Here is a 23,007-nt window from a genome sequence, read left to right as displayed (position 1 = left end):
TGACCTTCAACGTAGGATGAGATCACACAATATCCGAATCATCAAATGAACATCTCCACCATTGGTCTTTTCCATTACCCCTCAAACTCACATTATCCATGCTGGTACTTCTCCAATGCTGAGTCACCAAACCAGGCATGGAAACCTACCAAAGATCGCGGGAAAGCATGTTAATTGACCGAATGAATCATTTGCATGTCCGGATTCTCAACATTGCTCCCGGAGTTGGCTTGAAGGCTGCACTACGGTCCTCCCTAGAGCCCACCCAACTTCATCTTGGCCACTGTGTCACGTCGCTGGGCAGCAATGAACCTCACCAACTGGATAGCGATAGCCCGCAGTTAGCCCATGCCCATGCTTCGCATCAACATCTGTAGCCAAGCTACTCGGGTAGTGATACAAGGAGCTCCGGCTTCTCTGGTGCATATTTCGGGTATCCTGCTCCGGTCTCGAGTTAGGGTTGTAGGATGTCGGTGAGCAAAACGACGAGCGAAAGAGTCGCAGTAAAAGAGGGAAAAAACAGGCCAAAAACGAGGCGAACAAAACCATCATATTCTCCACACATCTCGACACAGATCTACAGCACCGGTACCCCGCCGAAGCCCTCGGTAACTCCACTTAGCCGCTGCACATGTTGGGTGCAGTATGCCCTGTACAGTCTGTAGTGTAGGCAGAGGAGGATAGAGAGGTCCAGCCATTTTGCTTGAAATAGAAGATATAGCAACAAAACGCATACCATTGTGATGGTATCGATGCGACGAACAAAATGCACGTTTCAGATCCAAAATCGGACCACTATTGGGCCCAAAACCCCCACACTCTCCATGAGACCCACCTGAGCTTATCTTTTTCAGCAACTGTGCGATGCGATCCGTCGTGTGACCGCATTCAGACAAGAAGCGCCTTCACAGTCACTGCACATATTTTGTTAAGACACTTGGATGGCCGAGTAATGGGCGATGATGGACAACCCAGACCAACATCACGACGTGGATGGTCCACGCAACTACCGTAACGACCGACAAAACAGCCAAGTGGGTGTTCGCCTCATCAATTGCACCTTTCAACGTCTCGTTTCTTTTTACACACACGGTTTTTTTTTGCACCGTTTTCCGCCGCTGCCATCTCAATCACCAGCCGCGTACCTCGTTCATGCATCGTGTGGAAAAAAAATTGATTTGGGTTCGAAATGTGCCATGGAGACGAGGTTGGGAGGTGCTACTGGTGGCTAATGTGGGTTGTGGGGAGGGTGGAAACGAGATAAGACGCTCGAAAAGTGGTCATGTAGCCCGAAGAAATGGGATCGTGCATTTTTCGTTTCCGAAATCGGCCCCCAAGGAGCCCTTTAAGACCCCTTGCCCACCCACTCATGTCTTTCTCAGGGTCCAATTATGACTCGGACTGTTTCCAATTTTTTTTTGTTTTTAGCGTTAAGGTTCTTTTTATTTCAATCGGCCTTTTTTTCCCTGACTGACAGTATAGCGACAGTTGCCACCGAGAATAGGTCGGTATTTCTCGCGGATATACGCCGTTTTTCCAGGAGATTGGGCGTCAATTGTACAGAATGGGTCACGTGAGTCCGATTTCCGGGCAGAAACGGTCGCTTTTTGCTCTGGAAATGGGGCTTTTAACCGTGCTGTTCGGCCTTCGGCTTCTGACAAGGTTCGTTAGGTGGAGAAGTGGCGACATTCGAAAGGAATCTGGAGGACCCAATAGTGGCCGAATCGCGCGGAAAAAAAGATGACAGATAATTGACACTCTTATAGACCATCTGTCAAAATTCCAGGCTCCTCATCACACTATTTCCACCCCCAACTCCCCCCAGGGTAAGGTCCCAAAGTCCTCTTTATGCACCCAAACCTTGAGGTTATAAATTTTTTCATTGGCCTCGATATTTATATAGGCGAGGAACACCCATGTGTCTCCTTCTCTCTCCTCTCCTCTCTCTCTCTCTCTTCCTCACGAAATCTTTTGTCCTATTCGGCAGGTGTAGCAAAGGAGTAAAAGTGAGTGAGTGAAGACGATTGAGAGATTGAGACGGATGGAAGGAAACAACCGTGGACGGACGCTTGTCTGAGTCTGGGGCCCAGTGTGTGGGGTGGTGGTAATGGCTGGGGTCCTGTGGGGTGCATTATTTAGATGTGCAGTGCCCTACATGTCGTCAGTCTTGTAGTCCCACGTATGCAGTTTACTGCCATGTTGCAGCTACTGAAGTGCTGAACGGCTGCTGAATGCTGAACGGCTGCTGAAGAGCTGAGCTGCTGCTACTGACCGACGGGTGAGCTGCTGTCCTGCCATCGACCATTGCAGATACATGTGATCTGTGGTGGTTGTGGGGATGCTGGAGTAACGTCAATGGTGCTGTTGGTAGCGTAGTGCTGCTGCTGCTTCTCTGCAACCCTACTGATGGTCTGAGCTTGCACTTCACACTCTACAACTACACCACACACACACCCTCAACACACCGAATGTCTTTTGCTACCCATTCTCATCCTCAGTAGTTAGTATTGGTATTTTTGAGAGACGACAAAAACGCTGCGACTCTGCCCGATCCACCAAAACCACGGCTTCTGCATGACGCCGCGATCGATCGATGTTGAAGATACAGTCAGTTCCTGTGCTCTCTAGACGTCACCGTAGCACACGATCACACTCCGTTCGATCATACTAACCCAGAATGACCCCCTCGCTTCCCATCTTCCCCCCCCTCAACCCCGAGGACAAGCTCATGACCCTGGAGCTTCAAGACGGCACTGCCGTTCAGGGTTACTCTTTCGGAGCCGACAAGCCTGTGGCGGGCGAGCTCGTGTTCCAAACCGGTATGGTGGGCTATCCCGAGTCCATCACCGATCCCTCCTACCAGGGTCAGATTCTGATTGTCACCTTCCCCCTGGTCGGCAACTACGGTGTCCCCTCTCGAGAGGCCGTGGACGAAGTGGTCAAGGGCCTCCCCAAGCACTTTGAGAGCAACAAGATCCATGTGGCGGGTCTTGTTGTTGCCTCGTACACCGAGGAGTACTCGCACTTCCTGGCCGAATCTTCTCTCGGTGCCTGGCTCAAGGAGCAGGACATTCCTGCCATCTACGGCGTCGACACCCGACGAATGACCAAGCACATCCGAGAGGAGGGTTCCATGCTCGGACGACTGTGCATTGACAACGCGGTCCCTGAGTGGGTCGACCCTAACAAGCTCAACCTGGTCGCCGAGGTTTCCATCAAGGAGCCCAAGCTCTACACCCCTCCTGCTGACCGAGCTATTCACGTCAACGGCAAGCCTGTTCGAATCCTGGCTGTCGACGTTGGTATGAAGTACAACCAGATCCGATGCTTTGTCAACCGAGGCGTCGAGCTTCTGGTCGTCCCTTACAACTACGACTTCCTCAACGAGGAGTACGACGGTCTCTTCCTCTCCAACGGTCCCGGAGATCCCTCCGTGCTCAAGGAAACCGCCGCTCGAATCGCCAAGGCCGTCGAGGCCAAGAAGACCCCCATCTTTGGTATCTGTCTTGGTCACCAGCTGCTTTCTCGATCTACCGGCGCCACCACTCTCAAGATGAAGTTCGGTAACCGAGGACACAACATTCCCTGCACCAACTTGCTGTCTGGTCGATGCTACATCACCTCGCAGAACCACGGTTACGCTGTGGACGCCAAGTCTCTGACTGGCGGCTGGGAGGAGCTTTTTGTCAACTCCAACGACGGCTCCAACGAGGGTATCTATCACAAGGACCTGCCCTTCTTCTCGGTGCAGTTCCACCCCGAGTCCACCCCCGGTCCCCGAGACACCGAGTTCCTGTTTGACGTTTTCATCAAGGCTGTCGTCGAGCACAAGACCTCTGGTGTTCTCAAGGCCATCGAGTTCCCCGGTGGCACCATTGAGGAGAACCGAGCCGCTCACCCCCGAGTGCAGGTCAAGAAGGTGCTTGTTTTGGGCTCTGGAGGTCTCTCCATTGGCCAGGCTGGTGAGTTCGACTACTCCGGTTCTCAGGCCATCAAGGCTCTCAAGGAGGAGGGCATCTACACCGTGCTTATCAACCCCAACATTGCCACCATCCAAACCTCCAAGGGTCTGGCCGACAAGGTGTACTTCCTGCCTGTGACCCCCGAGTTTGTGCGAAAGGTGATCAAGTACGAGCGCCCCGACGCCATCTACGTCACCTTTGGTGGCCAGACCGCTCTCAACGTTGGTATCGAGATGAAGGACGAGTTTGAGGGTCTCGGTGTCAAGGTGCTCGGTACCCCCATCGACACCGTCATCACCACCGAGGACCGAGAGCTGTTTGCCCGATCCATGGAGGAGATTGGCGAGAAGTGCGCCAAGTCGGCCACTGCTTCTTCCAAGGAAGAGGCTCTTGCTGTCGTTGAGGAGATTGGCTACCCTGTTATCGTTCGAGCTGCCTACGCTCTTGGTGGTCTAGGTTCCGGTTTTGCCGACAACGAAGCCGAGCTGATCGAGCTGTGTAACAAGGCGTTTGCCGGCTCACCTCAGATCCTGGTCGAGCGATCCATGAAGGGCTGGAAGGAGATTGAGTACGAGGTTGTTCGAGATGCCTTTGACAACTGTATCACTGTGTGTAACATGGAGAACTTCGACCCTCTCGGTATCCACACTGGTGACTCCATCGTCGTGGCCCCCTCTCAGACCCTGTCTGATGAGGACTACAACATGCTGCGAACCACCGCTGTCAACGTCATCCGACATCTCGGTGTGGTTGGTGAGTGTAACATCCAGTACGCCCTCAACCCCTTCAGCAAGGAGTATTGCATCATTGAGGTCAACGCCCGTCTGTCTCGATCTTCTGCCCTGGCTTCCAAGGCCACCGGCTACCCCCTGGCATTCATCGCTGCCAAGCTTGGTCTCAACATTCCCCTGAACGAGATTCGAAACTCCGTCACCCAGGTCACCTGTGCCTGTTTCGAGCCCTCTCTGGATTATGTTGTTGTCAAGATTCCTCGATGGGATCTCAAGAAGTTCACCCGTGTGTCTACTCTGCTGTCTTCCGCCATGAAGTCCGTCGGAGAGGTCATGTCTATCGGTCGAACCTTTGAGGAGGCCATCCAGAAGGCCATCCGGTCCACTGACTACCAGAACCTGGGTTTCAACGAGACCGAGGCTCTCATGTCGATCGACATTGACTCCGAGCTGCAGACTCCTTCTGATCAGCGACTGTTCGCAATTGCCAACGCTCTGCACTCTGGTTACACCGTGGACAAGATCTGGGAGCTCACCAACATCGACAAGTGGTTCCTTAACAAGCTGGACGGTCTGGTCAAGTTCGCCAAGGGCCTGACCAAGTACAACAACTCCAACCTGCCTGTCAACATCATGCGAGAGGCCAAGCAGCTGGGTTTCGACGATCGACAGATTGCCAAGTACACCGGCTCCAACGAGCTGGCTGTGCGTCTCAAGCGAGTCGAGGCTGGTGTCACCCCTTTCGTCAAGCAGATTGATACCGTTGCTGCTGAGTTCCCCGCCTTCACCAACTACCTTTACATGACCTACAACGCTGACTCCCACGATCTGACCTTTGACGATCACGGCACCATGGTCCTTGGTTCTGGTGTCTACCGAATCGGCTCTTCCGTCGAGTTTGACTGGTGTGCTGTTCGAGCCGTCCGAACTCTTCGAGAACAGGGCGCCAAAACCATCATGGTCAACTACAACCCCGAGACTGTGTCTACCGACTACGACGAGGCCGACCGACTCTACTTTGAGGTCATCAACATGGAGCGAATCCTCGACATTTACGAGCTGGAGCGATCCTCCGGTGTCGTCATCTCCATGGGTGGTCAGACCTCCAACAACATTGCTCTGCAGCTGTACCGACAGAACGTCAACATTCTCGGTACTTCTCCTGAGATGATCGACTCTGCCGAGAACAGATACAAGTTCTCCCGAATGCTGGACACCATTGAGGTTGACCAGCCTGCCTGGAAGGAGTTGACCTCCATCGACGAGGCCGAGGCCTTTGCCGAGAAGGTCTCTTACCCTGTGCTTGTGCGACCTTCTTACGTGCTTTCTGGTGCCGCCATGAACACCGTCTACACCCGAGACGATCTGGCCTCTTACCTCAACCAGGCTGTCGAAGTGTCTCGAGACTACCCTGTCGTCATCACCAAGTACATTGAGAACGCCAAGGAGATTGAGATGGACGCTGTTGCCAAGGACGGTAAGCTCATCATGCACGTTGTTTCCGAGCACGTTGAGAACGCTGGTGTGCACTCTGGAGATGCCACTCTGATTGTGCCTCCCCAGGATCTCGATCCCGAGACTGTCCGACGTATTGTCGTGGCCACCGCCAAGATTGGTAAGGCTCTGCAGGTGACTGGTCCCTTCAACATTCAGTTCATTGCCAAGGACAACGAAATCAAGGTCATTGAGTGCAACGTGCGAGCCTCTCGATCTTTCCCCTTCGTGTCCAAGGTGACCGGTGTTGATCTCATTGAGATGGCCACCAAGGCTATCTGCGGTTTCCCAGTCTCTCCTTACCCCCTGGAGGAGCTCCCCCAGGACTTTGTCGCCGTGAAGGTACCCCAGTTCTCCTTCTCTCGACTGTCTGGAGCTGACCCCATCCTCGGTGTCGAGATGGCCTCCACTGGTGAGGTTGCTACCTTTGGCAAGAACAAGTACGAAGCCTACCTCAAGGCTCTGCTTGCCACTGGCTTCAAGCTGCCCAAGAAGAACATTCTTCTGTCCGTTGGTTCTTACAAGGAGAAGGTTGAGCTGATGCCCTCCATCAAGCGACTCCACGAGCTCGGCTTCAAGCTGTTTGCCACTGCCGGTACAGCCGACTTCATCCAGGAGCACGGCGTTCCCGTCCAGTACCTCGATGTCCTCAACGAGGGTGCTGACGAGGAGAAGTCTGAGTACTCGCTGACTCAGCACCTGGCCAACAACATGATCGACCTATACATCAACCTGCCCTCTTCCAACCGGTTCCGACGACCCGCCAACTACATGTCCAAGGGTTACCGAACTCGACGTCTGGCTGTTGACTACGCCGTTCCTCTGGTGACCAACGTCAAGAACGCCAAGTTGCTGACCGAGGCTCTGGCTCGAAACATGACTCTGGACGTGTCCGCCACCGACTTCCAGTCGTCTCACAACACTGTGACTCTTCCTGGTCTGGTCAACGTGGCCGGTGTGGTTCCCGACATTGCCATTGCTGGCTCTTCCGACATTGCCGACTTCACCAAGGTGTCTCTGCGATCTGGCTTCACCTTCTCTCGACTGCTCCCCATGGGCGTGTCCGAGTCCATCATCGATCTGGCTTCGCTTCAGACTGCTCAGGCTAACGCCGAGGGCCACTCCTTCACAGACTATAACCTTTCTGTGGCTGCCACTGCTCACAATGCCAACGAGGTTGGTAAGGTGACCGGCAAGGTTGGTTCTCTGGTGCTGCCCTTCAGCAAGCTGGGCGACAACACCACCAAGGTGGCTGCCATCTCGGAGCACTTTGGCGCCTGGCCCGCCAACAAGCCCATTGTCACTGACGCCACCACCACCGACCTGGCCTCCATTCTGCTGCTGGCTTCCCTGCACAACCGGCCCATCCACGTGACCGGCGTTGTTGACAAGAACGACATTGTGCTGGTTGCCATGGCCAAGGAGCGAGGTCTGGCTGTCACCTGTGACGTGTCCGTCTTTGCCCTCTTCTTTGCCCGAGAGGACTACCCCGAGGCCCACTCTCTGCCCACCCAGGAGGACCAGGATGCTCTGTGGGCCAACCTTGCCACCATCGACTGCTTCTCCGTCGGCATTCTGCCTTCTCAGATGGCCAAGGAGCTCGGCCAGCCCGTTGTCGCTGGTCTTGGTGTTGCCGAGACCCTGCCTCTGCTGCTCTCTGCCGTGGCTGACAAGCGTCTCACCGTCGAGGACATTGAGGCTCGGCTCTACACCAACCCCGTTCGAATCTTCGAGCTGGTGGAGCAGCCCGACACCTCCATTGTCGTCAACCTCGGCCGAAAGTACACTTTCAAGTCCAAGGGTCTGTGGTCTCCCATGGCCGGCAAGCCTGCCACTGGCTCCGTTGAGCGAGTCATTGTCGGCGGACAGACTGTTGTCCTTGAGGGTGACCTCAACGGTGCTTCCACCGGCAAGGCCATCTCCATCCACCCCCAGGCTGCTCCCGTTGAGGCTGCTCCTGCCACCCAGGAGATGGTGCACTCCCCCACCACCCCCCGAATGGCCCGATTCTCATTCTCCTCCGACGTTCGACCCTTCGCTAACAACCACGTTGAGTCGTCTGTTGTCGGTGCCATCCCCCCCGAGGTTTCCGCTCCTTCCATTCTCAACAAGCTGCGACGAAACCCCTTCCTTGGTCAGCACATTCTCTCTGTCAACCAGTTCTCCAAGGAGAACCTGCACGACATTTTTGCTCTGGCCAACGAGCTGCGACAGGCTGTCAAGCGAGTCGGTGTTCTGGACATCCTCAAGGGTCGTCTGCTGACCACCCTCTTCTACGAGCCTTCCACCCGAACCGCCACTTCCTTTGATGCCGCCATGCAGCGACTTGGAGGCCGTGTCATTGCCGTCAACGTCGACGCCTCCTCCTACAAGAAGGGCGAGACCCTGCAGGACACTCTCCGATCTGTTGCTTGCTACTCGGACGCCATCGCTCTGCGACACCCCGACCCCGAGTCTGCCAACATCGCCGGCCGATTCTCTCCTGTCCCCGTCATCAACGGTGGCAATGGATCCGTCGAGCACCCCACCCAGGCTCTTCTCGACATGTACACCATCCGAGAGGAGGTTGGTACTCTCAACGGCACCACCATCACCTTCATGGGTGATCTGCGGTACGGCCGAACCGTGCACTCTCTGGTGCGTCTGCTGACCCACTACAAGGTCAACATTCGACTGGTGTGTCCCCCCGAGCTCACTCTGCCCGACGAGCTCAAGACTCTTCTCAAGTCTCAGGGCAAGCTCGATCTTGAGTCCGCCACGCTCACCCCCGAGATTGTCTCCACGACTGATGTTCTCTACTGCACTCGAGTACAGAAGGAGCGATTCACTAACGAGAAGGAGTTTGAGGCCATCAAGGAGTCGTACTTGGTCGACAACAAGGTGCTCAAGGACGCCAAGCCCCACATGTGTGTCATGCATCCTCTGCCTCGAAATGCCGAAATCAACCCCGAGGTCGACTTTGATGCCCGAGCCGCCTACTTCCGACAGATGCGACACGGACTCTTTGTCCGAATGGCTCTGCTCGCCATGGTCATGGGTCCTGTTCAGTAAACGCCACACACGCTGAACAGGCCGAGGAGGAACAAACGGGATTTTGTTGTAAATATGTTTTAATTGATGATTGTAATATAGCATTGGAGTAGTAGTACAAGTAGAGCAACAGGAGTAGAACACTATGTACTGGAGTAGTGACGGTCGTCAGCCAGATAGAACTTGCACCAACTACACCGCTCGGCACTTCACCAGCTAATTACGCAGCCTTCGCGCCTCGTCCACATTGGCAGTATTATGATCGAAGACATCTAGCTAGTCGTTAACAAAGGTCTCTTCAGTGGCAGCTTTACACTTCAAACTCTAGGGTCGATACCGTATTAACACATTGCTACCCTGAGACTTGGGCTCCGGTGACACAAGTTGCTGTTTCAATGACGGTGAAGACCTGGAACTGCTGGTATTGTCTGGCGCTGGTGACATTAGTTACGACGGTCTCTGTCTTCTTGTAATCTCTCTCTGCAGTGGCGTAGCTGTGGGCTGGATGTCGCTCAACTCTCTCTCTCGAATGTGAAAAAGAGCCTCCAGACCAGTCTCCGTCCGACAGAGAGAATATGGCGGTATATCAAACGTTGAGAGTGTGTCCAAGGCTTGACTTTTCATCCGGTAACGGGTTAAAACATCTAATGACCCTCATCGCAGAGACCTTGATAGTGCAACTAGTACAATAGTTACTCCGACGGGTCTATGTCAATGACAAGGGTTCTAAAGACATCATAGATGAGTAATAATAGTCCATACGGTGCCTGTACTCATGTACGACACCAATCCGAAGATTACAACGGTAACTTCAAGAACCTGTGCTGCGCCAGTACTCTTGACCAGACCGATCCGACTCTTACCACAATTGCTAGAACTGAGTTGTAATCAGTGAATTGACGGTCATCAGAGGGTGCCTCATATTGGTTGGTGACCATGTATATAAGACACCGTTCTCTTCTGTCTTTCTTAAGCAGCCTTCTCTAATGTCTGTATGAGCTCAGCTGCATTGGATGGGTGGGTAGAGAGTACTCTGTAGCTACTCGTACCACCAACTACCAACGCTTACTAAGCTCGCGTTCATTAGCACCACGAACCCCGGGTTTCTGTCCACCTATGCAGTAACAAGTACCGTAGTTCAGGTCCCGTGGACTGGCAGCAAATGAAATCGGGGACATTGGTTTTGGGTTGATTTGGGTGATTTGGGCGATTGGGGTGATTTGGGTGCTGGCTCTTTCTGTCTCCATTAAGTTCGTCCATCACGCGACCCAGCAAGAGGAAACCGGCGTGTAGAGTCCATGGAACGGTGGCGGGAGCGGTTCGGGAGGCGACCCGGGTTGAAATACACGAAAAGCGGCGTTTTTTGCCCACGGAAAGACGCCTCCAACATGGCACTTGAGCTGACATTTCGCTCAGATTATTTGACTCATTTTTATTTTTTTTTGGCTCAAGCTCAGCACTGCCACCTTCCCCAGCTAAGAAATAAAAACCGGACTAAGGATTTTTTTTTCCAGCCTAAATTGGAGTTTACTGACGAGGAGTGGTCGGCGGAGGGGGTAGTTTCTGGGGGTTGGCGGAGCGAAAAGGGGGCGGAGACTGTTGCAATGGGGATAATCGGGGCCGCAGCACACGATTATGTAATAATACCGCGACGGTATCTCACGAATATACCGAGTTTCATGTCGCTCAATTGTCCGGTCAAGTCCGAATAAGCTCGTCTGACTTCAGCAACCTGCCTAAGTACGAGTCGGTACAGTGGGTGGAGGGGACTGGATGTTGCCAGTGAGAGGGACTAAGTATCTGTGCAGTAATCGGACGTGTTGCAACCAGTGTGTTGTGACACCGCCAAACCGTCCGATTTCCCGGAAATTGGCAAAGGTCCAAAACTGAGATGTATATGTACTGTCTGACCGGTGATACAGGGCACGGCTGATAGCATAGCCACAATGCCGTCCATGTGAGCTGAGGTATTTGGCTCTTTGCTAGCGCAAGAGTAGCGGGTGACCGGTGTAATCAACTGCTGCTTGTGTCTTTCCCGTCGAGACTGCGGTGGTTGGAGATGGAGGGTAGGAGGGTAGGAGGGTAGGAGGTGTTTAAAGTAGGCAGCCAGACGAGTGGAGGTGCAAGTGATGGCGGTAGTGTACGTCGAACCGTACCGGAATGCGTAATATTAACAGAGATAAGACGCAGACAGATAATACAATGCCCAAGTTGCATCCTTCGCAACACGTCCCACTCTACGAGCACAACCGCTCCAGGTGCTCCGGTGCCGTATGATTCATGGTTCAGTCCTGGCGATTCCGTGTACTGTATGTACAGCAGTAGTATGGTTAAAGTATACAATTATACGATGGCATAGCCCCCTTGGTCAGGGCATGTGGTTTGATGAGATTCGGGCGCTCAATGCCAGTAGTCAGGCCGCCGTTTTCCCGCGTATATTCTGGTGGTCCCTATCGCACATGGATATTTTACGCCCGGGATTCTGGCCCTGTCCTAACCTGCCAGTGCGTGCCTGGTAGACGCGTAGAAGACCCCCAGCCAGTGGTGCAAGTCAAGTAGCAAGTGAGAAGGTAGGGGCGAGCAAAACCCGGCTTGGGGGTAGCAAAAACCGGGGGATTCGCGGCCGACCGAGCTCCAAATGAGACCACCGACCACCACACAGCGTCTGCGCCCAAATCGCCACCTGTTTCACGCCGATTCACGCCGCTCTCCTCTACTTGTCCTCCGTCACAGCTAAAACTTAGTCTCACATTAAAGCTACGTGGTGCTCATCAGCATCTGCCAAACAGCTTGAACCACCCTCTCCCTCCTACCACCACCACCTCAACCGCACACACATCCCCTGACAAGATGGACAGCCACACAAGCACGGAGGGCGTGCCTCTGTCGGAGACCAACAACCGCTCGCACGCCACGCCCAGCGCGCAATATTGCCAAATGACGGTGGAAGAAACGTGTTCCAAGCTGCAGACCAACCCCGAGACGGGCCTCACGTCCAGCCAAGAAGCCATGCACCGGCGAGACATTCACGGCAGCAACGAGTTTGCACAGGAGGAGGAGGACTCGCTCATCAAAAAGTTTTTTGAGCAGTTTTCCGAAAACCCGCTGCTGCTGCTGCTGATTGGCGCCGCGGCGGTGTCCTTCTTCATGGGCAACCACGACGACGCCATCTCCATCACCCTGGCCATTCTCATTGTCACCACCGTTGGCTTTGTGCAGGAGTACCGGTCCGAAAAATCGCTGGAGGCCCTCAACAAGCTCGTGCCCCCCGAAGCCCATCTCATCCGAGCAGGTAACAGCCAGACCGTTCTGGCCTCGACCCTGGTGCCCGGAGATCTCGTCGAATTCTCCGTCGGAGATCGAATCCCGGCCGATTGCCGAATCGTCAAGGCCGTCCACCTGTCTATCGACGAGTCCAACCTCACTGGAGAAACTACGCCCGTCACCAAGGACACAAACCCCGTCACAGGCACTCCCCCCATCGGCCTCGCAGATCGAACCAATACCGCATACATGGGCACCTTGGTTAGAGACGGAAACGGAACTGGAATCGTGGTAGGAACAGGCTCCCACACCGCCTTTGGAGCCGTCTATGACATGGTGTCTGAAATCTCCACCCCCAAGACTCCCCTCCAAGCCAGCATGGACAACCTAGGAAAGGACCTGTCCCTGGTTTCGTTCGGTGTCATTGGTGTTATCTGTCTGATTGGTATGTTCCAGGGCCGAGATTGGCTGGAGATGTTCACCATTGGTGTCTCTCTAGCTGTCGCCGCCATTCCCGAAGGTCTGCCCATCATTGTTACTGTGACCCTGGCTCTAGGAGTTCTGCGAATGTCGCGACAGAAGGCCATTGTGCGAAAACTGCCCTCTGTCGAGACCCTGGGCTCTGTTAACGTCATCTGCTCCGATAAGACAGGAACCCTCACACGAAACCACATGTCCTGCACAACCTGCTGGACCGTCGACATGGGAGATCTCGCTAACGCTGTTACCCTAAAGCCTGGCCAGTCCCATACCGAGGCTGATCCCAAGGCTGTGGCTGCTCTCAAGAACTCTGTTTCCCTTGCAAACATGCTCAAGGTCGGCAACCTGTGTAACAACAGTAAGTTCAATCGAGAAGCTGGCCACCTGGTTGGAAACGCTACGGACATTGCTCTGATTGAGGTCCTGGATTACTTTGGACTCGAGGATACCCGAGAGACCCGAAAGCGAGTCGCTGAGGTTCCCTTTTCGTCTTCTCGAAAGTGGATGCTCACCTCCACCACCACGGGCGACTCCTCCACCCCCATGATCTCTGTCAAGGGTGCCGGAGAGGTCATTGCTCCTTTCTGCGAGTACTACTGCAAGAAGGACGGTAAGACCGCCCCCTTCAACGACGACATGCGAAAGAAAGTGACCGAAATTGCGTCGGAAATGTCTAACGATGGTCTCCGAATCATTGCCTTCGCCTACAAGCAGGGCAAGTACGAGGAGGGCTCCGAGGAGGCCCCTGAGGGTCTTGTGTTTGCTGGTCTCATGGGTCTCTACGATCCTCCTCGACCCGATGTGCCTCGAGCCATCCGACGACTCACAACTGGTGGAGTCCGAGTCGTTATGATCACTGGAGACTCTGCTGCCACCGCTCTTTCCATTGGTCGACGAATCGGAATGCCTCTGATGCCTGGGACTCAATCTGTGGTTGAGGGAAGCAAACTGGCCACCATGTCCGACCAGGCTCTTGATGAGTGTCTCCAAACCGCGTCTATTTTCGCTCGAACCTCTCCCGAGGACAAGATGAAGATTGTCAAGGGCTTCCAACGACGAGGTGATGTGGTTGCCATGACTGGAGACGGTGTCAACGATGCCCCTGCCCTCAAGCTTGCCGATATCGGCATTGCCATGGGCCAGGGAGGAACAGATGTGGCCAAGGAGGCTGCCGACATGATTCTGACTGACGACGATTTCGCTACCATTCTGTCGGCCATCGAGGAAGGTAAGGGTATTTTTAACAACATTCGAAACTTCATCACCTTCCAGCTGTCGACATCCATGGCCGCTCTGTCAATTGTCGCCGTGGCTACCATTATGGGTCTGGAGAACCCCCTCAATCCCATGCAGATTCTGTGGATCAATATTCTCATGGACGGTCCTCCTGCCCAATCTCTGGGAGTTGAGCCCGTGGATCCTGACGTGATGAACAAGCCTCCCCGACCTCGAAACGAGAAGGTCATGACCCCCGATCTGGTTAAGAAATGTGTGGAGGCCGCCGTCATCATTCTAGTCGGTACAATGCTTGTCTACGTCACGCAGATGCAGGACGGCGTCATCGACAAGCGAGACACCACTATGACTTTCACTTGTTTCGTCTTCTACGACATGTTCAACGCCCTGGCCTGCCGATCTGCCACCAAGTCCGTGTTTGAGATTGGCTTCTTCTCTAACAAGATGTTCCTGTACGCCTGTGGAGCATCGATCATTGGCCAGCTGGCAGTGGTGTATGTGCCCTTCCTTCAGAGCGTGTTCCAGACGGAGGCTCTGTCGGTGAAGGATCTGCTGTCGCTGGTGCTCATTTCGTCCTCTGTGTGGATTCTCGACGAGGCCAAAAAGTACTTTTTGAAGTCGCGTAGTACAAATAACTACACCAACAGTGTGGTCTAGGCGAGGCACAGAGACATTGTAATATAGCATGAGCCCAGAGTGGACCTGGGTAAGCGAGGGAGGATATGATAATTAATGGATACATTTAGACTAGAGTAAGAGTAGGTGTGGGTGTACCAAATGGCAAGCATCTTTTTGTATTCTTGCGAATGTGGCCTGCAGTGTCTTCTGCAGTGGTCTCATCTCGTCAGTCATTAATAAATTATCTATATACTAGTCATCACCAGGGGTAGCTGTAGAGTAAGTACATACTGTACATACTATTGTGGGCATGTTACAGTGAGCTGTATGTTTGTGACAGGGTCTTCTTCTCATTGTTCGCTGGTGAGCTCTCACTCATTCCCTGGATTGCTTCGGCCTTGAAAGTTGATAGTTTCCTTGCTTAACGCAGCTTTCTGGAAGTTGTAGTCAAGGCTTGCATCTTTAGTCGTTCGCTCAGACATATATGGCCTTTGGTTCCGTTAGACGGTGATTTCCTCGGATGCAGCCTTTCTTAGTCGATTCATCACCGCCAGCCCCTCATCCTCCTCTCTAATTCCCTCCACCAAAATCACCTCGACTTCCGCAATGTCCATATCTCGAAGTCCGGCAAACAGGTTTCGGCTCACCAGGGCAGGAGTGGTGCCCATACTGAGGGTGTGAACGTCAGGGAGCGTGTCATTAGACAGAGTGAGTGACGTCAACAGTCCAATCTTCTTTCCCTCCAATTCTCCACTCGTCACGTACTCCTTCACGGCCTGCTCCACAGACTTGTCGCTCACAGGTCCAAACAGAACCACCTTTCCAGTTGGTGAGTAATGCTTGTATTTCATGCCTGGAGTCCGCACGGCCTCGTCAGTCTTTGCATTTGCTCGTCCCACAAGAACATTCTTCCATTTTTCGCCTCCATGTTCTCTAATCTGCTCCAGACTGACTCCTCCAGGTCGCAGCAGCATAGGAGGATCAGAGAGACCGTCCACCACCGTCGATTCAACACCCACATGACAGGCGCCTCCGTCCAGAATGAGCGGAATTCGGCCCTGCAAGTCATGGTAAACATGGTCCGCAGTTGTGGGAGACGGTCGAGTAGATGCATTGGCGGAGGGAGCGGCCAGAGGCAAGTCACTGAGAGCAATCAGGGAGCGTGCCACTGGATGATCTGGCATTCGAACAGCAACTGTGGGCTGACCAACGGTACAGGCAGGCGATACATCGCTGTCCGAGTCAAGCGGAAGCAAAATCGTTAGAGGACCAGGCCAGAACTTTTCAATCAGCGGCGTGTAAATGTCGGGAATCTCTCGGCCCTTGAGAATCTTGCGCTTCAGCTGATCCAATGACGAAACATGCACAATCAGAGGGTTGTCGGCAGGTCGATTTTTCGCAGCATAAATGCTCTTGACCGACTCTGTGCTCAGAGCACTGGCTCCTAGTCCGTACACCGTCTCTGTAGGGAACGCCACGGGCTCATGGGTGGTTTGCAGCACATGGGAGGCGTGTTTGAGAGCCTCGAGAGTCTCCGAGTCGGAAATCGACGGTTGACGTGCCCGTGGACTCTTGTCAAACTGGATGCTTGCAGTTTTCAATCGCACAATGCTGGTATTCATGCTGGTGAAGAGTCGTTTCATGAAAAACGAAATTTTCAAAAATAAAATTAGACGCATAAAAATATTTAGCTCCGACCGAACTTAATCGCAATCGGGGTGAAAAATTATGATGATGTTGGATTATAGCATGTGTTACAAGCACAGAGAAAAAGGGACTCTTTCATGTCCTTTGGAGAGGATGATTGTATTCCGAAGGGCGAGTTGTCTGTCATGAGATTATGTCCTCTTTGAACTGAATCGAAGCGATATGGTGATTTTTTGGGTCTAGATCTAATGATGATGACAAATCTAGAAAAGATAGTCATTTTTCCAGTTAAAGCCGATAAATTGAAAGCGTCAGCTATTTTGCCCGGTTCAGTCTCTCCATTTCTCGTTCAGTGCGATGTTATGACTGCTGCTGCTGTCTACATTTTGTTTAAATAAAAGAGGCTCCTTATGGTTAGGAGTTTCCAACTGATTAGTTTAGACCTTGTTCATCACCCAGAGACGCCCTGGAGACTGTGAAAGTCATCAAAGTACCGAATGTGGATCGATTGTGTGGATTTGTGATCTGGTGCCCTTCAATACGCTCTCATCGGTACGGATTAGGGCCTTGACTCTCATTACATTGGCCTAGGGCGGCCTTTCCGACTGCCACAATTCAGCTGTGTATTACAACACTGTAGGGAGAAGTAACCAGGGAGACCATCAATTGATTAATAATGACGGACCCTGAGATTTGACCGGGTCAGCGATAAATCAAGTTATCTTCTTGGGTCTACGTCTCTTCTTGATTCCGTTAGTCACAGGACGAGGCTTCTTGGTCTCATCTTTGGCGGCATACTTTCGGATCCCACTTCTCAGCTTCCGAGGGTCAGCTCCATTGCCAGACACAATGAGCACGATTTCACCATTCTTGTAGAGCGCGAAGGTGGGTACAGAGCTGACGGGTACCATGGAAGCCACTTCCACGAGCTCTTCAGAGTCGCAATTGTAGTACTTGGCTCCTTTGTAAGCCTTGGAGTACTTTTCATAAATGGGGGCAATCATTTTGCATGGTATGCATGTCTTTGTCGAGAACTTGATTACCGTCAGTTCTTCTGACTTGATGGCCTCCTCGAATTCACCCAACGAGTGGAGATCTGTGATTGTCATGGTGGTGGTGGTCTGGTGAAGTGATGTGTATCCAACTGTCTTCCTCGAGTTTGATCAAGCCACTCCTGGTATAGGGGCGGGGGTTACGGAATGAGTTGAGTTGAGAAGATCAGACCACGTGGTCGGTCTGAACGTGGAACTTTCATTCGGAGTCTCTGGTTTTGCGGTCATTTTGTTCGTTACCGCTCTCCTGACTTCACCCTTCCATCCCCCAGACAATCTTCGGAGTCCGACATTGCGTCGTGCATTATCAGTGCCGTGCCAAGATCTCGTGAGACATCCGGCGATCAATGTTACAACATTTCCGCCGTCCAACCAGATGACGGTTATCGGTCACGTGAATGTATGAAACGCGTCTATATGAGCTCAGTTTCACGTGTTTGTCATTATTTGACCTCACTGCTTTGTGTGTTTCTTCACAACGTCGTCATACAAGTACAGCACTTGTACGTGACCAAAACAAGGAGCATATGTGTGTGCCAAGTCAGATGGGTCAAAAAAACAAAACATAAGAGTTCACCAAGAGTTCACCAACGACGCCCGGTTTACGAGGAACCAACTCTTGGGCCTGATTCGAGCATATCTTATGAATTTGCGTGGTCTACAACTTTTACCAATCACTACAAGTGTACATACTGTACTTACTGAAAGGTGGTGATGTGTCTCGTCATGTCAACTTCACCTATGCGATTGCTGGTTAGAGATGCTGAGATTGTGAACACTAGGTTGCTATAAAATAGACAAGCAGACCTACAGTACAAGTTCTGATGACCTATTCTGTATGTACTATACTCCTTTGGAGCATCCAAGTCAAGGAAACTAAAGATTAGGACTCCCTCCTCGTAACCCGATTAATAACTTGTTCAGGATAGATTGAACAAAGTACAAGTACAGTAGGACGGTATGAGAACCTCGGGTTCACTTGACGACATATGTCATCATCTAATGTATGACTCCCTGAAATCCCTGGTTGTCTCCAGATCCTAGACTCCCTCACTCTCTCAGGTCGTCTCCACGTCCTAGACTCTCTTAACAAAACGTGTTTCTCAGTCGCACCTATCGCATGATGCTGACATGAATAATTTTTCACAAAGGGGAACCACAATGGCCGTGAAGTCCAGTGACAGTATCTTCTTGCATCCAAGTTAGATTGTAACCACTGTCACTCGAGTTTCCATCTCACCGCCGTCGCGCTCTGCCAGGTCCCCTGTGGAAAGCCATCGTACATCTCTCTAGGAGCGGAGTTCCCTCATCATGGCGGTCCAAGGCGCAAGACTGGGGAAATTCCCGAAACGCAAGACAGGTTGTTGGTGATAATTCCAACAGACCTTCAATCGACACTTTTAACGGGCTTTGGCTAACGGTAACCCGTGTGTTTTCCAAACTGGGCCTGTCCAAAACAGTACGGTACATACTACGCAGTACATACTGTACTATACCCAGTTCTGTCTCTGACTACGGAAGTAGAACATTTGGAGTTTGTCAGTAGTAACGTCATGTTATTCAACCAAGCGCCTTTAAGTGAATCCTCTGTCTTCGATCTGAGCCATCTTGCATCACTTCTCTGAGAAGTCCGAACGCGAATTTCTTTCCAGAATCGTGACATGGTCTCTCGACTTGATCTTGCCGCTCAGACTTCGGATTCAGGCTAAACAGGAAGAGCTGCCTAGTTCTATATACTATTCACAGGCGTGGCAATATCGGCACCGACTTGTTCAAATCAGCCCAAAACGGATTTGATGCTCCACGATATCAGTCTAGGTACCAATAATGGTCGTCAGAATGGAGAAATGTCCCGAGCATCTATGTCCCCTAGTAGAGTAGTGCAGAATAGCTAAAAAAAAATTGATCACGTCTTACCACTACAGTAGCATTAAATAAATTCCTCTATATGCCTGCACTAACATAAAGATCCACCTTATACATCCTAGTACACCATGAACACCGTCTGATCCATGGTCCAACCGAACACTCGAAGGTGAGCTACCGTTCACTGTTCGATTTCGGCATTTCATCACGTCATCTCTGCACTATCATCACTGTATCCTAACATTTACTCCTTTTCCTTTTCCTTTTCCTTCTCCAAGGCAGCCAACTGCCAGGCGGGAATGCTAGCCTTGGGGGCGGGCTTCTTCACGGCGCTGTTGCCGGGCTCGGGCACAAAAGGCTCGGGCTCCTGGATGGGGGAGGGGGCGCTGGAAATGGCCGAGTTGGGCACGGTAGAGGTGCTCGAAGAGGACATGGAAGCAGGCTGGGGAATCATAGGCACAGCTCCTGCGGGAGTGGGGATAAAGTCGTCTCGGTCAGCAGGAACGGTGCTGCTTGAAGACACATTGTGCACGGGAGAGCCGGGAGTCACAGGTGCGGGAGCAGCAGCTGGAACGGCAGGAGACGCCTTTCGAGTGAGGTAGGAGGAGGGAGGAGGAATGGGAGGCAGCTTGGGTCCAGAGCTGGCTGCGGTTCGGGTGCTGAGCAGCTGCTTGAGCGACTTGAGCTCGCTCTGAATGTCGGCCAGACCCTGTTCCTGCGAATCCTTGAGCTTGTCAATGTTCTTGGGCAGTCTGTCTCTGATTCGCTCCACCTCGGCGGTCACAAGCTTCATCTCGTCGTCACGCTTCTTGGTCTGCGATTTGAGCTGGTCGATGGTCTCCTCCACGCCCTTGAGCGCGTCTGTGACCCGCTTGGCCACCTCTACCTGGCTGTTCTTGACCTCCTCTGTGTCCTGCTGCACCTGGTCGAGCAGGCCCTGCACACGGGCAAACTCCGCTTCCAGAGCCTCCTTGTCGGCCTCGAGAGACGGAGGGGTGGGGGGCAGGATGAGAGGCATCAGGTATCGCTTTGCCACCGTGTACAGGCCAAATCCAACACCAACAGTGACGGTGGCCATGATGAATACATCCTTCCAATCCCGTTCAGGAAGAGGAGGAGCCGATTGGAATGCATAGGAGGCAGGCACGGTTGGAGCAGCGCCCCCGTGACTCACCACACTTCCAGGATGACTTTGGGCCGAGCCCGATCCAGCCCGCTTGAGAGCCTCCTCAATCTCCTCAGGAGTCATATCCTTGGACTCCAGAAACTCGATCCGCTTGGCGAGCGGGGCAGTGGCTGCCTGAGGATCGTTCAGGAACGCCACCGCACTTTGCACTAGATCTTCTCGAGGTGCCATGTGTTGTGTAGAGAGACAAGAGGGAATCATAAGAGGAGCTGATGTGGGGTGCGTTTTCGGGGTTAGGGTCCAAGATGATAGATGAGACGTGGAATTACTTGGAAAGTGGGTATTTTTGATTTTTGAAACTACCGCAATGTTAAGAAAAATCTGCTGAATTCAAATCAGTTGTCCTTTTCCAAATCCGAGCCCGAAAAGTCGAGATAAGTGCACCTCCCCATTTCCCAGCGCCGGAATCAAAGTTCCCCATTTACCGAGGCTCAAAATCACAACGGAAAAACACATGTGGGGGAAAAAGTAGGGTAACTTGAAAACCAACGGTCCAGCTCAGATGCACTACGAGTGCAGTACTGTACAGTACAGTACCGGTATGAGTAATCACGTGACATTCACGTGACATTCACGTGATAAAACCGGACCTGGAGGAGTCGATATTGGACGTAGCCACCAGTATAGCGTGCTACTTGCCAAATAACGTCCACTATCAAAAAATGAAATAAAAATGAAAATAAAAATGAAAATAAAACTCCTATGCTTACATAAGCGCAGCTCCCCCAATGTATGGCATAAAGTGCTCGTATGGGTTCGAGTGTACCACAAGAATCTGAGGAATAGGAGCTAAGCAGGAACTTCAAAATACGGGTCACATGAACTGAACAAAAGAGGGTCTCAAAAAACCTCCGACTTTTGAATTAAAACATTGCCCTCCACTGTCTCAGTGTACCCACCCTAGGGTCTACTACTTGTAGGATTCAGCTAACTGGGGTAGATAACAAAGTATTATGGGGAAAACATGTCGTCCTTGTTCAGTTTTTTGCCGCGAGTCCACGGGTCAACTCCGTTTGTTAATACATGCATTAACAGCACTTCATTTCTTCACTTTCTAAACTGTTCTCTGATGAATCAGGCGAGACACCCACCCACCAATACCAACGTGGTAATTATCGAATACGGGAGTCTACAGTCACATATACTGCATTGATATATTCCTTGGGGCCTAAAGAATGCAGTGATCAACTCCTCGTATTCGTCAGGTCACCGAGAGAGTTGGTTGGACCCTCTTTCCTCTCGCCGCTGCACATGAAGACAACCTTGACAACTTCTTCAGCGTTGTTCGGACAAAAATAAACACTTGACTAACTGTTGTTGGTATTCCTTCCCCTTGAATTAGTGCGCTTCTGGATGGCGGAGATGGAACGCTGGGGTTTATTTTGGCACTAGTGCTGAAAAATGACCTGAACGACGCTAGCACCTGCATATTTGTGATCATCTCCGTGGAAGTGCTAGACAGTACTTGTGGGCCCACAGAGAGCAGTATTTAGCCCATGGTAGGGTTTCTTCGTGTCCGGTAATGCAAACTAGAGACAAAAAAGGTGCTTTGTGGGCAACCACAAGGCTAGTTTGGACTCATCGCAGGGCTGTACTAATGAGTATCGCGCTTAGAGCACAAGGAGGTTCGGGCAGATCAGATACAATTGTCGGTTTATTATTTAGACTTGCTTAACTACAAGTAGACACTTCAATCCGCCATCATTGTTGGTAAGAATGCCAGAAACCAATATGAGGTTCAACAGGGGGTGAGGTGAAAGAAATGGAGGTAAGGGGTTGAGGTTCAGGGATAAGAAGTTTCAAAGGATAATATAGGACGATAAAGAGAATAAAGAACTCTCCATGATCGCAACTGGCTTGTATTGTTTTATATCTTCGTCTCTTGCTGTCATGGAGAGGTAGAAAAGTGATGCTAGCTTTTGTTACAGAAGAGATACAAACAAGAGAAGTTCACTGCTGTGATTGTCCAACGTTTGCGATTGTAATAAGCCCTCATTTTCGTTCACCAGTGGTCTGCATCAGAAACTTGCCCTGGAATTCATGTTTTCTAAAAAACTCATAACTGTCCACCACAAACGAAGCTCTATCTGCGAGGAGACCGATCCTGATAACCGCCTTGGCTTGTAGATTGGCTCTGTTTGAGTCCCGTATCTCAGATCGTATCGAGTTCATTCCTCCGACTCAGTTATCGTTATTATACCCGCCCTTCCTGAGACAAGTACAAGCAATACGACCGGTCATGCTCCCCACGGAGCATTAAAGTGGAGTTTGAATCTATTCCGCTTGTTCCGCGCGTATTCAGGGTGGCACTTATTCCTCTACATGCCCCTGGGCCATCTCTGTGAGACTCTTTCGGTGCCATAACGCCTTGAGACAGCTTTCTGACGTCATTCCATAGCAACCAGTACATTGTGGATTGAACTTCCTGAATTGGAACAGTG

General features: G+C 51.9%; 7 protein-coding genes across 7 annotated transcripts; 2 read left to right on the top strand and 5 right to left on the bottom strand.

Annotated features, from left to right (window-relative positions):
• Window positions 1-2,188: 2,188 nt before the first annotated feature.
• Window positions 2,189-2,492, bottom strand: YALI1_E11770g (uncharacterized protein; the record flags this gene model as incomplete). The annotated part of the gene is made up of 2 exons (XM_068282949.1): window positions 2,189-2,422; window positions 2,466-2,492. 2 exons carry the CDS (start codon window positions 2,490-2,492, stop codon window positions 2,189-2,191), a joined length of 261 nt encoding a protein of 86 aa, XP_068139050.1.
• A 185-nt stretch (window positions 2,493-2,677) lies between these two features.
• Window positions 2,678-9,238, top strand: YALI1_E11768g (uncharacterized protein; the record flags this gene model as incomplete). Its single annotated transcript, XM_503737.3, has 1 exon — window positions 2,678-9,238. One exon carries the CDS (start codon window positions 2,678-2,680, stop codon window positions 9,236-9,238), a length of 6,561 nt encoding a protein of 2,186 aa, XP_503737.3.
• A 2,829-nt stretch (window positions 9,239-12,067) lies between these two features.
• YALI1_E11674g (uncharacterized protein) lies at window positions 12,068-14,854 on the top strand (the record flags this gene model as incomplete). Its single annotated transcript, XM_503736.2, has 1 exon — window positions 12,068-14,854. One exon carries the CDS (start codon window positions 12,068-12,070, stop codon window positions 14,852-14,854), a length of 2,787 nt encoding a protein of 928 aa, XP_503736.1.
• A 461-nt stretch (window positions 14,855-15,315) lies between these two features.
• YALI1_E11630g (uncharacterized protein) lies at window positions 15,316-16,494 on the bottom strand (the record flags this gene model as incomplete). The annotated part of the gene is made up of 1 exon (XM_503735.3): window positions 15,316-16,494. The coding sequence occupies one exon, from the start codon at window positions 16,492-16,494 to the stop codon at window positions 15,316-15,318; it is 1,179 nt and encodes a 392-aa protein (XP_503735.3).
• A 681-nt stretch (window positions 16,495-17,175) lies between these two features.
• Window positions 17,176-17,571, bottom strand: YALI1_E11619g (uncharacterized protein; the record flags this gene model as incomplete). The annotated part of the gene is made up of 1 exon (XM_503734.3): window positions 17,176-17,571. The coding sequence occupies one exon, from the start codon at window positions 17,569-17,571 to the stop codon at window positions 17,176-17,178; it is 396 nt and encodes a 131-aa protein (XP_503734.2).
• Window positions 17,572-19,624: 2,053 nt separating this feature from the next.
• Window positions 19,625-20,767, bottom strand: YALI1_E11587g (uncharacterized protein; the record flags this gene model as incomplete). The annotated part of the gene is made up of 1 exon (XM_503733.3): window positions 19,625-20,767. One exon carries the CDS (start codon window positions 20,765-20,767, stop codon window positions 19,625-19,627), a length of 1,143 nt encoding a protein of 380 aa, XP_503733.3.
• Window positions 20,768-22,558: 1,791 nt separating this feature from the next.
• Window positions 22,559-22,928, bottom strand: YALI1_E11565g (uncharacterized protein; the record flags this gene model as incomplete). Its single annotated transcript, XM_068282948.1, has 2 exons — window positions 22,559-22,717; window positions 22,767-22,928. The coding sequence occupies 2 exons, from the start codon at window positions 22,926-22,928 to the stop codon at window positions 22,559-22,561; spliced, it is 321 nt and encodes a 106-aa protein (XP_068139049.1).
• Between the last annotated feature and the right edge of the window lie 79 nt (window positions 22,929-23,007).

Source organism: Yarrowia lipolytica, chromosome 1E (assembly GCF_001761485.1).
Source record: "Yarrowia lipolytica chromosome 1E, complete sequence".
Classification (NCBI taxonomy): domain Eukaryota; kingdom Fungi; phylum Ascomycota; class Dipodascomycetes; order Dipodascales; genus Yarrowia; species Yarrowia lipolytica.
Note: the sequence above shows the minus strand (reverse complement) of the source record. Positions and strands in the feature narration are given on the sequence as shown.